This window comes from Ranitomeya imitator, chromosome 5 (genome assembly GCF_032444005.1).
Source record: "Ranitomeya imitator isolate aRanImi1 chromosome 5, aRanImi1.pri, whole genome shotgun sequence".
Lineage (NCBI taxonomy): Eukaryota > Metazoa > Chordata > Amphibia > Anura > Dendrobatidae > Ranitomeya > Ranitomeya imitator.
The window spans coordinates 195,004,774-195,019,509 of record NC_091286.1 but is presented as its reverse complement, the minus strand read 5'-3'; the positions used below and the strand labels follow the sequence as shown (position 1 = coordinate 195,019,509).

The 14,736-nt window shown below is 43.5% G+C and overlaps 1 protein-coding gene across 2 annotated transcripts in view; it reads right to left on the bottom strand.

The window, feature by feature from the left end:
* Window positions 1-284: 284 nt before the first annotated feature.
* Window positions 285-14,736, bottom strand: part of COG2 (component of oligomeric golgi complex 2) — a 139,143-nt gene continuing 124,691 nt past the window's right edge. For both annotated transcript variants that reach the window (XM_069769462.1, XM_069769465.1), the window contains 2 exons: window positions 5,152-5,329; window positions 285-1,859 (listed from right to left, as the gene is read on the bottom strand). In XM_069769462.1, the coding sequence (XP_069625563.1) occupies window positions 1,764-1,859; window positions 5,152-5,329 (274 nt within the window). In that variant the 3' untranslated portion in view covers window positions 285-1,763. The remainder of the gene's footprint in view (window positions 1,860-5,151; window positions 5,330-14,736) is intronic.

Here is a 14,736-nt window from a genome sequence, read left to right as displayed (position 1 = left end):
AAGATGTCTGAATGAGGCCTGAATGTAAAAAAAACTGGCCAAGTGGCAAACAAGGCTAACTTTTCTCTACAATTTTACAAATGGACATACATGGCACAAATTCCACTAAATTTATAGGAAAATAGTAATAAATATGTCACACAGCAAATAAAACACTATTTTAGAGCAACATGAAACAAAAAGAAAAGGAAATACATAGGATTGAGGGCCATATTTCTCACTGTTCTTATGAATTCACACCATACGCGTCTACATGTCACTAAAGGCTTGAGAAAACAGGAACACATGTTTAAATTCATTTATTTGAAAAAAAAAATAATAATATATAAACAGTAGTCTCATACACACAATAGACAGTTGAGTGTTCCACCAACATTAGTGTAATGTGTATGGGGGCCTTAAAGAGGATATTCAGAACTTTAGGATAAAAAAGGCATATTGTTGCTAACAGATATAGCTACCTGTCTGTGGTACCTGGCACCGGTCATTGACCGCTCCTGCCAGAGGTTCAGCTACTCCCTGTCAACAGAGCAGCAGTTTCTCTTCCTGTTGACAGGGCAGGACTACTGGTGTCATGCTGATTAACAGCTGGCCTCTGCTACCTAACTGGGGGAAGCCGGCTGTAAGTCAGCATGACACCAGTAATCCCGACCTGCCAACAGGAAGAAATACTGCGCTGTTCTGTTGATAGGGAGTAGCTGAATCTCTGGCAGGAGCCATCAACGACCTTCACCGGGTACAACAGGCAGGTAGTTGCCTCTGTTAGCAACTACATGTTTTTTTTTTTAGTTTTTAAAGTCCCAGATATTCCCTTTAACATGCAGATTAATATTTATATATACACAAACCAAAGGGGTTTCAAGACAAATATTACATGTTCATCTGTCATAAATGTCTAACTGCAGGAATTTATAACAATCCCAAGACTAAAAGCAGCCACAGCCCTCTGGCAGAGTTGACCATATATAATCAAGGTCACAGACTACGGAAACAGCTTTTCATGAAACAGCTTTTCATGAAACAGCTATACTTTTATTATTGCTGAAAACTATCCTCCATACATGGAACAGATAATCATCCCTGATCCATTACATTGAGTGCAATAAAACTAACATTTCTGTACAGTAAAATGACATGTACTTTACAAGTCTAATAATTTGGTACATTTTTGCTATGGCTACAAAAAGAGTTCTAAATTAAAGAGGTTGTCCACTTTTTGGACAACCACTTCTCAATCACCATATTTTCTTTAATGTACAATGAAAACAGCTATACTCACTCTGTGAGCGCCGATCCAGTGATGTCGGCAACAGTTCTTCAAGGGCTTGTGTGATGTTCTTATCTTATGTTACGCGAGCCCTGCAGGCAATCTGTAACCGCTTCACTTTCACTTCTTTGACATCAGGAGGAATTGATATCCAAGGGAAATCTTAGCAGCTGCTCCAATTTCCTCTGGATGTCACTTATGTCCGAAGGAAGTGAATGTGAAGCAGTCACTGATTGGCTGCAGGACTCGTGACAATGTCACGCGAGCCCCGGGAAAACAGACGCAAAGAGGTGGTTACAGCTGTTATTACAAAATCATGGGAGAATATGGTAATTGAGAATAGGTTGTTTGAGTAGTGGGCAAACCTCCAATTTGGAAACTTTAATCACATTAGTTTTGTAATCAGAAACACAAGAAAAGGTGGAAAACTTGTCAAGCATCCGATAACAAGAATATGTAAAATAGAGCACTTTAATTGTCCATTCAAATTATTACTTTATTCCACTACAATTTGCTCTCTGGCAACTTGAACTAACTCTATAAGAGCAGCAAAGCTTTCAAAATCATCTGTAGACAGTCCAAAATTCTGAATCTAAACAGGAAAAAAAAAACCCACAAAATTATGAAACTATAGCAAATGTTACAAAATAATGCAATAACATATACCATAATGGTTTGTGCCTAAGAAGTAGACATTAGACTTTTCATCAATGTTAAGGGTATGTTCACACGTTCCTGATTTCCATCCTTTTTTTTTCAGGACTGTTTTTTAAAAAACTGCAGCTCTTGGCAGAAAACGCAGGTCCTTTTTTTGGTCCTTTTTTGATCCTTTTTTTATGCAGTTTTCTATGCAGTTAAAATGGCTGAAAATACCCTAACCCTACCCCTAACCCTACCCCTATTCTAACCTTAGTGGAAAAAAAAAAAAAAATTCTTAATTTTTTTTTATTGTCCCTACCTATGGGGGTGACAAAGGGGGGGGGGGGGGGGGGGGCGTCATTTACTATTTTTTTTTATTTTGATCACTGAGATAGGTTATATCTCAGTGATCAAAATGCACTTTGGAACGAATCTGCCGGCTGGCAGATTCGGCGGGCGCACTGCGCATGCGCCCGCCATTTCGCAAGATGGCGGCGCCCAGGGAGAAGACGGCCGGACGGACACCGGGTAAGTATAAGGGGGGGAGATTAGGGCACGGGGGGGGGGGGGGGGCATCGGAGCACTGGGGGGGGGGCATCGGAGCACGGGGCGGTGGGATTGGAGCACGGGGGGGCGGGATCGGAGCACGGGGGGGCAGCCACACTCCGCCCACGCACTTCCGCCCGCTTCCCCGCACTTCCTGCTGCAGCGGTTCGGCACCACAAACCGCAGTAAAACCCGCAGATATTTTTTTCATCTGCGGGTTTTACTGCGGGTTTGAACTCACAATGGAGGTCAATGGGTGCAGATCCGAAAAAAGAAGTGACATGGTACTTCTTTTTTACCGCGGCTATTCAGCGCGGCTTTTTTTCCCGATTCCCGCATCATGTGCACAGTGGTTCCTGTTTTCCATAGGGTACAGTACACTGTACCCTGCATGGAAAACAGCTGCGGAACCGCAGCGGCAAAAACGCTGCGGTTCCGCAGAAAAAAACGCACTGTGTGAACATGGCCTTATGCTCTTAGGTGCAGAACGCTGATAGTTTAGTTTAAAGTTGGTCCAAATTCACCTGTCAATTTTTCTCGACTGTAAAAAGTGGGATAGCTTTTTAGTAGTGTGCTGGATCAGATTTTCAGTAGTGTTTGGTCCATTTATCAGTTATTACCATTAGTTTTAATAATTTTTTCCCCCAGATTCCCCCCAAAAAATTAAAACTGAAGGAAATTTCACATCCTTTTAAGTCAGACAGCGAAAAATGGCAGCAAACAGATGCAATTAAGACATCAGTTTGCGTTTTTTTTTTTGTAAAGATTCATTCACTTTGTTCACAAGTTAGAGCAAAGTAGGACATCTAATTTTTTTATGCCATCATCCGACGTGTGCTGCCCCTAGAATATAGTGTGCGATCAGTGAAAAACAATGATGGCACCCATGGACAAAGACTGACATATGAATGAGCTCTTAGAGCTTGATGAAGCAAGTGCATTTTTGGTTTGTGTGCTATCCGTGCTTGCAACAGAACTCGCAGACAGGATACAGACCTGCTATATTCCAATAATATATAAGGATAATAATATATAGCATATATTGTTGCACAAAAAGTGAATTTCCACCTGGACTGTTCTTGTGGGGAAAAAAAATATTGCAGTATAGTAATTCTTTCTATAGCGCAAACATATTCCGGGGCACTTTACAATTCAGAGGCTACTTGTAGAAACCAGATAAGACATTACTGAGCAACACTTAATACAAACATACCAGGAGCAGTGAGGGCCCTGCTCGCAGGCTTACAATCAATAGAAATAGGGGACCATAAAGGGTAAAAATAAAGAAGTGCTTGTCGTGTAATGTCCAGCCATCAGTGTAATAAATAGGGCAAAAAGAAGGGGACTAAAATACTCTAAAAATTCAAAAATGAATACATCACAAAGGGATTGCAGTGCTTACCTGTCCAGGTACTGAGCTAGTGCACTCCCAGGATGCAAGCCCATGTAATGACAATACAGGTGCAAAATACTGATGGGGCAGCTACTCACAGCCTACCAACCCATGGAGGGGGTGATTGCTTACTGTTAGATTGCACAAAAGAGGCTGTATAGGGCGATGGTCACACACAGGTAATGCACAGTACATGGTTTTCAGCCTATTAGTGACTCCTGTACTATTAGATCAGGCGGGCCGCCCAGCATCTAAATGCATCCCGTGGGGGCACACACAGTAGTTTACAAGACCAAAAGTACGGAGCCTGGCTGCACCCTGAAAAATGAAGTGCAAAAAACATATATATAAAGCAATCACCCCCTCCATGAGTTGGTAGGCTGTGAGTGGCTCTCTCACCAGTGTTTTGCCCCTGTATTGCCGCCATCTTTATCACATGGGCTTGTTGCATCCTGGGAGCGCACTAGTTCAGAGACCTGGACAGGTAACCACTGAGGCCCCTCTGTGCTGTATTAAATTAATAAATAGGGCATTCATATAACGCTGCATGAACCAGTCACAAGCCAGTACATGTACAAGCTCGATTACCAGGGTACAGTGCAGATGAACACACGCAGACAAAACGTATGGACATCCGGCCTCAAATGAAGATCAATGGCAGAGGTGTCAGGCCTCCACCATTCTGATACTCATTACATATCTGCGAGAAAAAGGTCATCAGCATCTTAAAGGGACACTGTCACCTGAATTTGGAGGGAACAATCTTCAGCCATGGAGGCGGGGTTTTGGGGTGTTTGATTCACCCTTTCCTTACCCGCTGGCTGCATGCTGGCTGCAATATTGGATTGAAGTTCATTCTCTGTCCTCCGTAGTACATGCCTGCACAAGGAAATCTTGCCTTGCGCAGGCGTGTACTATAGAGGACAGAGAATGAACTTCAATCCAATATTGCAGCCAGCATGCAGCCAGCGGGTAAGGAAAGGGTGAATCAAAAACCCCAAAACCCCGCCTCCATGGCTGAAGATTGTTCCCTCCAAATTCAGGTGACAGTGTCCCTTTAAGTCCAAAAACCTCCATTATAGAGTTGGCTGTTCCAGGTCTCCCATAGCGGGAGCAGCTCTGTTTGTCCCCTTTACAAATTGCCGCTGAACATGGCAGCGCACTCTGTAGTGCTTTTGGCTGCCGTTTCACATGGCCGTAAGAAAAACAAATGTAGAAATATTATAGGAGATCAGATTTAGCTCATTTTTTAGAAAATTTGATTTAATGTGCTTTGAAGTACTGATGTAAAATATAATTTGCATACCTGATTTGCAAAATATTCCACGTCAAGCGCTAACTGTAGCCGGATTTTGTTGTCATCGCTGATCCCACCATTAGTAGTATTACTGGACATTGCAGTTTTCCGTGCTTGTTTGAGTCTTTTCAGACTTTCCTCCATTTTCTTAACAGAACTGAGAACATCAGACACAGTCTCGTAATACCTGTAGGGCACAGGTGATCCATTTTATGGAAATAGAATATCAGAACAGACAGCAGAATGTTCAACAAACCAGTTTGTGTGAAAAATATGCATATAGAGACATTTTCAGAGGGCTGGTAGATATTGAGTTCACTAAAAGCATTCCTTCAAGTAGACCCAAAATATTGAAGATTTTTTTTACATATCACAATCTGTATTAAAAATAAAAAATAGAAATCTTGCAATTTTCACACTTCTTTAGGCTATGTGCACACATTGCGGATTAGGCTTAGGAATTTCTGGTGCGGATTCTGCCTCTCCTGGCAGAAAACGCACCTGCGGATTTGTCGCGTTTTTTGTGCGGTTCCGCATAGTTTTTTGTGCGTTTTTGCTACGGTTTTCTTGCAGGTTTGCTGCGTTTTTTACTCCTGCGGTTTTCTATAATGGAATGGATACAAAAACGCTGCAGATTCACAAAAAAGAAGTGACATGCTACTTCTTTTAAACCGCAGCGTTTCTGCAGCGGATTTTCCGCAAAGTGTGCACAGCATTTTTTTTTCTCATTGATTTACATTGTACTGTAAATCAATTGCGGATCTGCAGCGTTTCTGCACCTCAAAAAATGCTGCTGATCCGCAGAGAATCCGCAACATGTGCACATAGCCTTAGACTCAACTCACTCTATTCCCCTCTCATCAGCATTGCTCTATCCTCCCCCCCCCCCCGCAATTTTATCACTCTTGTTTAACAAGTGTCTCCCCATCCTGTGGATAGGGCATACTAAGAGGTTCTGGTGAAGTTACAGGTGCTTCTCACAAAATTAGAATATCAACAAAAAGTCAATTTATTTTAGTTCTTCAATACAAAACATGAAACTCATTACAGTCATTACAGAGTGATCTATTTCAAGTGTGCATTTCTGTTGACGATTATGACTTACAGTCAATGAAAACCCAAAAGTCATTATCTCAGTAAATTAGAATATTTTATAACACCAGCGTGAAAAATTATTTAAAAAATTTATTTTAAAATCCAAAATGTTGGCCTATTGAAATGTATGTACAGTAAATGCACTAAATACTTGGTCGGGTCTCCTTTTGCATCAATTACTGCATCAATGTGGCGTGGAATGGAGGCGAACCGCCTGTGGCACTGCTGAGGGGTTATGGAAGTCCAGGTTGTTTTGATAGCAGCCTTCAGCTCGTCTGCATTGTTGGTTCTGGTGTCTCATCTTCCTCTTGACAATACCCCATAGATTCTCTATGGGGTTAAGGTCAGGTGAGTTTGCTGGCAAATCAAGCACAGTGATACTGTTGTTTTTAAACCAGGTATTGGTACTTTTGGCAGTGTGGACAGGTGCCAAGTCCTGCTGGAGAATGAAATTTCCATCTCCAAAAAGCTTGTCGGCAGAGTGAAGCATGAAGTGCTCTAAAATTTCCTGGTAGACTGCTGCACTAAATTCATCTTGATAAAACACAGTGGACCTACACCAGCAGATGACATGGCTCCCCAAACCATCACTAATTGTGGAAACTTCACACCAGACCTCAAGCAGCTTGGATTGTGGCCTCTCCACGCTTCCTCCGGAATCTGGGACCTGGATTCCCAAATGAAATGCAAAATTTACTTTCATCTGAAAACAACACCTTGGACCACTGAGCAACAGTCCAGATTTTTTTTCTTTGGCCCAGGTACGACGCTTCTGGCATTGTCTATTGGTCATGAGTGGCTTGACACAAGGAATGCGATACTTGTAGCCCATGTCCTAGATAGGTCTGTGGGTGGTGGCTCTTGAAGCGATGACTCCAGCAGCAGTCCACTCCTTGTGAATCTCCCCCAAATTTTTGAATGACCTTTATTTTAACAATCCTTTCAAGGCTGCGGTTATCCCAGTTGCTGGTCAATACCTGACCTTCATCAGTCATCTGGATAGAGATCTGTGTGGCAGCACGCTGTGTGGGAGTCTGCAGTATCTACTGCTAGGACAGGAAGAATTCCAGAAGTGCCGTGTTGTCCTAATTAGCTTCCTTAGCAATGACCTTTTGTGGTTTATGCTCCTTGTAGTGTGTCAATGACTGCCTCCTGGACATCTGTCAAGTCAGCAGTCTTCCCCATGAATGTGGAACCCACTGAAACAGACTAAGGGACCTTTTTAAGCGCTTAGGAAGCCTTTGCATGTGTTTTTGTTAATTATTCCAAATTACTGAGATAATGACTTTTGGGTTTTCATTTGCTATAAGCCATAATCATCAACATTAACAGAAATAAACACTTGAAATACATCACACTGTTTGCAATGACTCTATACAGTCATGGCCAAAAGTATTGACACCCCTGCAATTCTGTCAGATAATTATTATTATTATTATTATTATTATTTATTGTTATAGCGCCATTTGTTCCATGGCGCTTTACATGTGAGGAGGGGTATACATAATGAAAACAAGTACAATAATCTTAAACAATACAAGTCATAACTGGTACAGGAGGAATGAGGACCCTGCCCGCGAAGGCTCACAATCTACAAGGGATGGGTGAGAATACAGTGGGTGAGGGTAGAGATGGTCATGCAGCGGTTTGGTCAATCGGTGGTAACTGCAGGTTGTAGGCTTGTCTGAAGAGGTGGGTCTTCAGGTTCTTTTTGAAGGTTTCGATGGTAGGCGAGAGTCTGATGTGTTGTGGTAGAGGGTTCCAGAGTAGGGGTGATACGCGAGAGAAATCTTGTATACGATTGTGGGAAGAGGAGATAAGAGGGGAGTAGAGTAGGAGATCTTGTGAGGATCGGAGGTTGCGGGTAGGTAAGTACCGGGAGACGAGGTCACAGATGTATGGAGGAGACAGGTTGTGGATGGCTTTGTACGTCATGGTTAGGGTTTTGTAGTGGAGTCTCTGGGCAATGGGGAGCCAGTGAAGGGATTGACAGAGGGGAGAGGCCGGGGAATAGCGGGGGGACAGGTGGATTAGTCGGGCAGCAGAGTTTAGAATAGATTGGAGGGGTGCGAGAGTGTTAGAGGGGAGGCCACAGAGCAGGAGGTTACAGTAGTCGAGGCGGGAGATGATGAGGGCATGGACTAGGGTTTTTGCAGATTCATGGTTGAGGAATGAATGGATTTGTGAAATATTTTTGAGTTGAAGTCGGCAGGAAGTGGAAAGGGCTTGGATATGTGGTTTGAAGGAGAGATCAGCGTCAAGGATTACCCCGAGGCAGCGAGCTTGTGGGACTGGGGAGAGTGGGCAGCCATTTACTGAAATGGATAGGTTCGTTGGGGGGGTCGCGTGAGATGGGGGAAAGATGATGAATTCTGTTTTGTCCATGTTAAGTTTCAGAAATCTAGCGGAGAAGAAGGATGAAATAGTGGACAGACATTGAGGGATTCTGGTTAGAAGGGAGGCAATATCTGGTCCAGAGATGTAGATCTGTGTGTCGTCAGCATAGAGGTGATACTGAAAGCCATGAGATTCTATGAGCTGTCCCAGGCCAAAGGTGTAAATGGAGAAGAGCAAGGGCCCAAGGACTGAACCTTGTGGGACTCCGACAGATAGGGGGCGAGGTGAGGAGGTGGTGTGTGAGTGGGAGACGCTGATAATACTCATTTTCTTCCTGAAAATGATTGCAATCACAAATTATGTGGTATTATTATCTTCATTTAATTTGTCTTAAATGAAAAAACACAAAAGAGAATGAAGCAAAAAGCAAAACATTGATCATTTCACACAAAACTTCAAAAATGGGCCAGACAAAAGTATTGGCACCCTCAGCCTAATACTTGGTTGCACAACCTTTAGCCAAAATAACTGCGACCAACCACTTCCAGTAACCATCAATGAGTTTCTTATAATGCTCTGCTGGAATTTTAGACCATTCTTCTTTGGCAAACTGCTCCAGGTCTCTGATATTTGAAGGGTGCCTTCTCCAAACAGCCATTTTTAGATCTCTCCACAGGTGTTCTATGGGATTCAGGTTTCACTTTTTATATTGTAGAACAGAAATAAATTGACTTTTTGAGGATATCCTAATTTTGTGAGACGCACCTGTATATGCCTGACAGATAATGCAGCAGACATACTAGTCCTTTAATGTCAAATGTCCTCAAATGTCAAATGTCCCCATGTTCAAAAAAGGAAAGAGGATGGAGCAAGGAAATTACAGGCCAGTGAATCTTACTTCTATACCAGGAAATATATTTGAACTAATTAAACAGCATGTATGTAAGTACTTGGATAGCAATACAGTAATTAACCAGAGCCAGCATGGGTTTGTAGCAAACAAGTCATGCCAGACTAATTTCATTCTATGATGGAATCACTGACTGGGTCAAACAGGGAAATGCGGCAGATATAGTACAATGCTGTGCAAATTAATTGGGACAAAGCATTTTTTAAGTAAAATCGTAAGTTGGTTACCAGTCAGTGATTCAAACCAGTTTTAATATATAATAAATAAATCTTGGTCAACTAGCCAGTGGAAAAAGGTAATTTTCAGAATTAGTATGTAACAGTGCATTATAACATTTTATTTTTTTTGCTTTGTCCCAATTTATTTGCACAGCACTGTATATCTCGACTTCAGCAAAGCATTTGATAAAGTTGATAAAGTATCTCATACTATCCTAATTGAAAAAATGACCATGAATGGGATTAACAAGGCTACGGTTAGGTGGATTCATCTCTGGCTCAGTGATTGTACTCAAAGAATGGTAATAAATTGTTGTACATCCAATTGGTAGAGTGTTTCAAGTGGGGTACCACAAGGCTCTGTCCTGGCCCTAGTGTTGTTCAACATGTTTATTAACCCCTTACCGACCCATGACGCCACGTAGGCTGTTGTGAATTCTGTGGCAGAGCTCCCTCCTGTGGTCACAAGTGGTACTTCGGCTGGTTCTCTCTGTGAGCTTCCGTTGGTGGAGGAATGTGGTACTGCGGCTTCTGAGTTTCCTTCCTCAGGTGATGTGGTCAAGTCGTTAGGTGCTTCTCTATTTAACTTCACCTAGTGCTTTGATCCTGGCTTCCAGTCAATGTTCTAGTATTGGACCTGTTTCCTCCTGGATCGTTCCTGTGGCCTGCTGCTCTGCATAGCTAAGTTCCTCTTTGCTATTGTTTGCTGTTTTTTTATGTCCAGCTTGTCAATTTGTTTTTTTCTGCTTGCTGGAAGCTCTGGGACGCAGAGGGTGTACCTCCGTGCCGTTAGTTCGGTACGGAGGGTCTTTTTGCCCCCTTTGCGTGGTTTTTGTAGGGTTTTGTGTTGACCGCAAAGTTACCTTTCCTATCCTCGCTCTGTTCAGAAAGTTGGGCCTCACTTTGCTAAATCTATTTCATCTCTACGTTTGTCTTTTCATCTTAACTCACAGTCATTATATGTGGGGGCTGCCTTTTCCTTTGGGGTATTTCTCTGAGGCAAGGTAGGCTTATTTTCTATCTTCAGGCTAGCTAGTTTCTCAGGCCGTGCCGAGTTGCATAGGCAGCGTTAGGCGCAATCCATGGCTGCCTTTAGTGTGGTTGGAGAGGATTAGGGATTGCGGTCAACAGAGTTCCCACGTCTCAGAGCTCGTTCTTGTTTTTTGGGTTATTGCCAGGTCACTGTATGTGCGCTGACCTCTATGTCCATTGTGGTACTGAATTACCTTTCATAACAGTAGGCGTCATGAAAGTTGGTGCCAATCCGACCTATGACGCCTATGTGGCGTCATGGAAAGATCGCGTCCCTGCAGATCGGGTGAAAGGGTTAACTCCAATTTTACCCGATCTGCAGGGAGTGGTAGTTTAGCCCGGGGGGGGGGGGGGGGGGGGGGGGGTTGAGAGGGGTGGCTTCACCCCCCCGTGGCTACGATCGCTCTGATTGGCTGTTGAAAGTGAAACTGCGAATCAGAGCGATTTGTAATATTTCACCTATTATAACTGGTGAAATATTACAATCCAGCCATGGCCGATGCTGCAATATCATCGGCCATGGCTGGAAACACTAATGTGCCCCCACCCCACCCCACCGATCGCCCCCCCAGCCCTCCGATCTGTCCGGTACACCGGTACACTGCTCCGGCTCCCCTCCGTCCTCCTGTCCGCTCCCCCCCCGTGCTCTTGTCCGCTCCAATCACCCCCCCATGCTCCAATCACCCCCCCTGCTCTCCGATCCACCCACCCCGTGCTCCGTTCCACCCCCCCGTGCTCTGTTCCACCCCTCCCGCGCTCCGATCCACTCCCCCATGCTCCGATCCCCCCCCCCATCATACTTACCGATCCTGCCGGGGTCCATCCGTCTTCTCCCTGGACGCCGCCATCTTCCAAAAGGGCGGGCGAATGCGCAGTGTGCCCGCCGAATCTGCCGGCCGGCAGATTCTTTCCAAAGTGCATTTTGATCACTGAGATATAATCTATCTCAGTGATCAAAATAAAAAAAATAATAAATGACCCCCCCCCCCCTTTGTCAGCCCCATAGGTAGGGACAATAAAAAAATAAAGAATTTTTTTTTCCACTAATGTTAGAATAGGGTTAGGGCTAGGGTTAGGGGTAGGGTTAGGGTAGGGTTTCGGTATGTGCTAAACCACTGCGGATTTACCGCGTTTTTTTCTGCGCATTTCACTGCGGTTTTACAACTGCGATTTTCTATTTGAGCAGTTGTAAAACCGCTGCGGAATCCGCACAAAGAAGTGACATGCTGCGGAATGTAAACCGCTGCGTTTCCGTGCAGTTTTTCCACAGCATGTGTACAGCGATTTTTGTTTCCCATAGGTTTACATTGAACTGTAAACTCATGGGAAACTGCTGCGGATCCGCAGCGTGTGCACATACCTTTAGAATTAGGCTATGTGCACACGGTGCGGATTTGGCTGCGGATCCGCAGCGGATTGGCCGTTGCGGATGCGCAGCAGTGTTCCATCAGGTTTACAGTACCATGTAAACCTATGGAAAACCAAATCCGCTGTGACCATGGTGCGGAAAATACCGCGCGGAAACGCTGCGTTGTATTTTCCGCAGCATGTCAATTCTTTGTGCGGATTCCGCAGCGTTTTACACCTGTTCCTCAATAGGAATCCGCAGGTGAAATCCGCACAAAAAACACTGGAAATTCGCGGAAAATCCGCAGGTAAAACGCAGTGCCTTTTACCCGCGGATTTTTCAAAAATGATGCTGAAAAATCTCACACGAACCCGCAACGTGGGCACATAGCCTTAGGGTTAGGGTTGGAATTAGGGTTGTGGTTAGGGTTGTGATTAGGGTTATGGCTACAGTTGGGATTAGGGTTAGGGGTGTGTTGGAGTTAGTGTTGGAGGTAGAATTGAGGGGTTACCACTGTTTAGGCACATCAGGGGTCTCCAAACGCAACATGGCGCCACCATTGATTCCAGCCAATCTCGTATTCAAAAAGTCAAATGGTGCTCCCTCACTTCCGAGCCCCGACGTGCGCCCAAACAGTGGTGTACCCCCACATATGGGGTACCAGCATACTCAGGATAAACTGCGCAACAATTACTGGGGCCCAATTTCTCCTGTTACCCTTGTGAAAATAAAAAAATGCTTGCTAAAACATCATTTTTGAGGAAAGAAAAATGATTTTTTATTTTCACGGCTCTGCGTTGTAAACGTCTGTGAAGCACTTGGGGGTTCAAAGTGCTCACCACATATCTAGATAAGTTCCTTGGGGGTCTAGTTTCTAAAATGGGGTCACTTGTGGGGGGTTTCTACTGTTTAGGCACACCAGGGGCTCTGCAAACGCAACGTGACGCCCGCAGACCATTCCATCAAAGTCTGCATTTCAAAAGTCACTACTTCCCTTCTGAGCCCCGACGTGTGCCCAAACAGTGGTTTACCTCCACATATGGGGTATCACCGTACTCAGAAGAAACTGGACAACAAATATTGGGGTCAAATTTCTCCTGTTACCCTTGGGAAAATTAAAAAATTCTGGGCTAAATAATTATTTTTGAGGAAAGAAAACGTATATTATTTTCACGGCTCTGCATTATAAACTTCTGTGAAGCACTTGGGGGTTCAAAGTGCTCACCACACATCTAGATAAGTTCCTTGGGGGTCTAGTTTCCAAAATGGGGTCACTTGTGGGGGGTTTCTACTGTTTAGCCACATCAGGGGCTCTGCAAACGCAATGTGACGCCCATAGAGCATTCCATCAAAGTCTGCATTTCAAAACGTCACTACTTCACTTCCGAGCCCCGGCATGTGCCCAAACAGTGGTTTACCCCCACATATGGGGTATCAGCGTACTCAGGAGAAACTGGACAACAACTTTTGGGGTCAAATTTCTCCTGTTACCCTTGGGAAAATAAAAAATTGCAGGCTAAAAGATCATTTTTGAGAAAATAATTTTTTATTTTATTTTCATGGCTCTGCGTTATAAACTTCTGTGAAGCACTTGGGGGTTCAAAGTCCTCACCACACATCTAGACTAGTTCCTTTGGGGGTCTAGTTTCCAAAATGGGGTCATTTCTGGGGGATCTCCAATGTTAAGGCACACAGGGGCTCTCCAAACGTGACATGGTGTCCGCTAATGATTGGAGCTAATTTTCCATTTAACCCCTTAATGACCGCCAATACGCCTTTTAACTGACCTGAGATATAAGAGAATATCCTCCCCATACAGGTGACAATCCAGCATCTGTCAGTTGTACACTATAGCTGACAACTTGCTGTACCAGCCACGATCAGTATTTGCACCATCTAAATCTGTTTAACCCCTTAGATGCTGCTGTCAATAGTGACTACATCATTATAAATGGTTAACAGAGCGTGGGGGCTTCTTCTTTGTCCCAATTGGTACCCTCATATCATGATTTTGTTGTCCTGATGTTTGCCATGGCAATTCATGGCCAAATAGCGGCCTTAGAGTCTGACGGCTGTAGTAATCTGTTTAGAAGTTAGAGACATTTAGGTGGTAAAAATACACATTTTCATTTCTGTCATACCACTTTGCATTAATTCCCGTAAAGCACCTGAAGGGTTAATAAACTACCTGACCGCAGTTTTTGATATGTCAGGGGGTGCTGTTTTTAAGATGGTATCACGTTTGTGGGTTTCCCAATATATGGGACCCCTAAAGTCACTTCAAACATGGATAGTTCCCTAAAAAAAAAATTTTTGTAAATTTCTTTGAAAAAATGAAAAATTGCTGCTACATTTTTAAACCTCCTAAACTGCTAACAAAATAAAATAATATTTTACAAATGGTCCTGATGTAAAGCAGACATGTGGGAAATGTTATTTATTAATGGTTTGCTGTGGTATGACCATCTGGATTAAAGGGATAATCATTCAAATTTAGAAAATTGCTAATTTTTTAACATTTTTCTCAAATTTTTGATATTTTTTATAAATAAACACAAAAAATGTTGAACAAAATTTACCATTAACATAAAGTATAATGTGTCACGAAAAAACAATCTCAAAATCACTGGGATTTGTTGAAGCGTTGCAGAGTT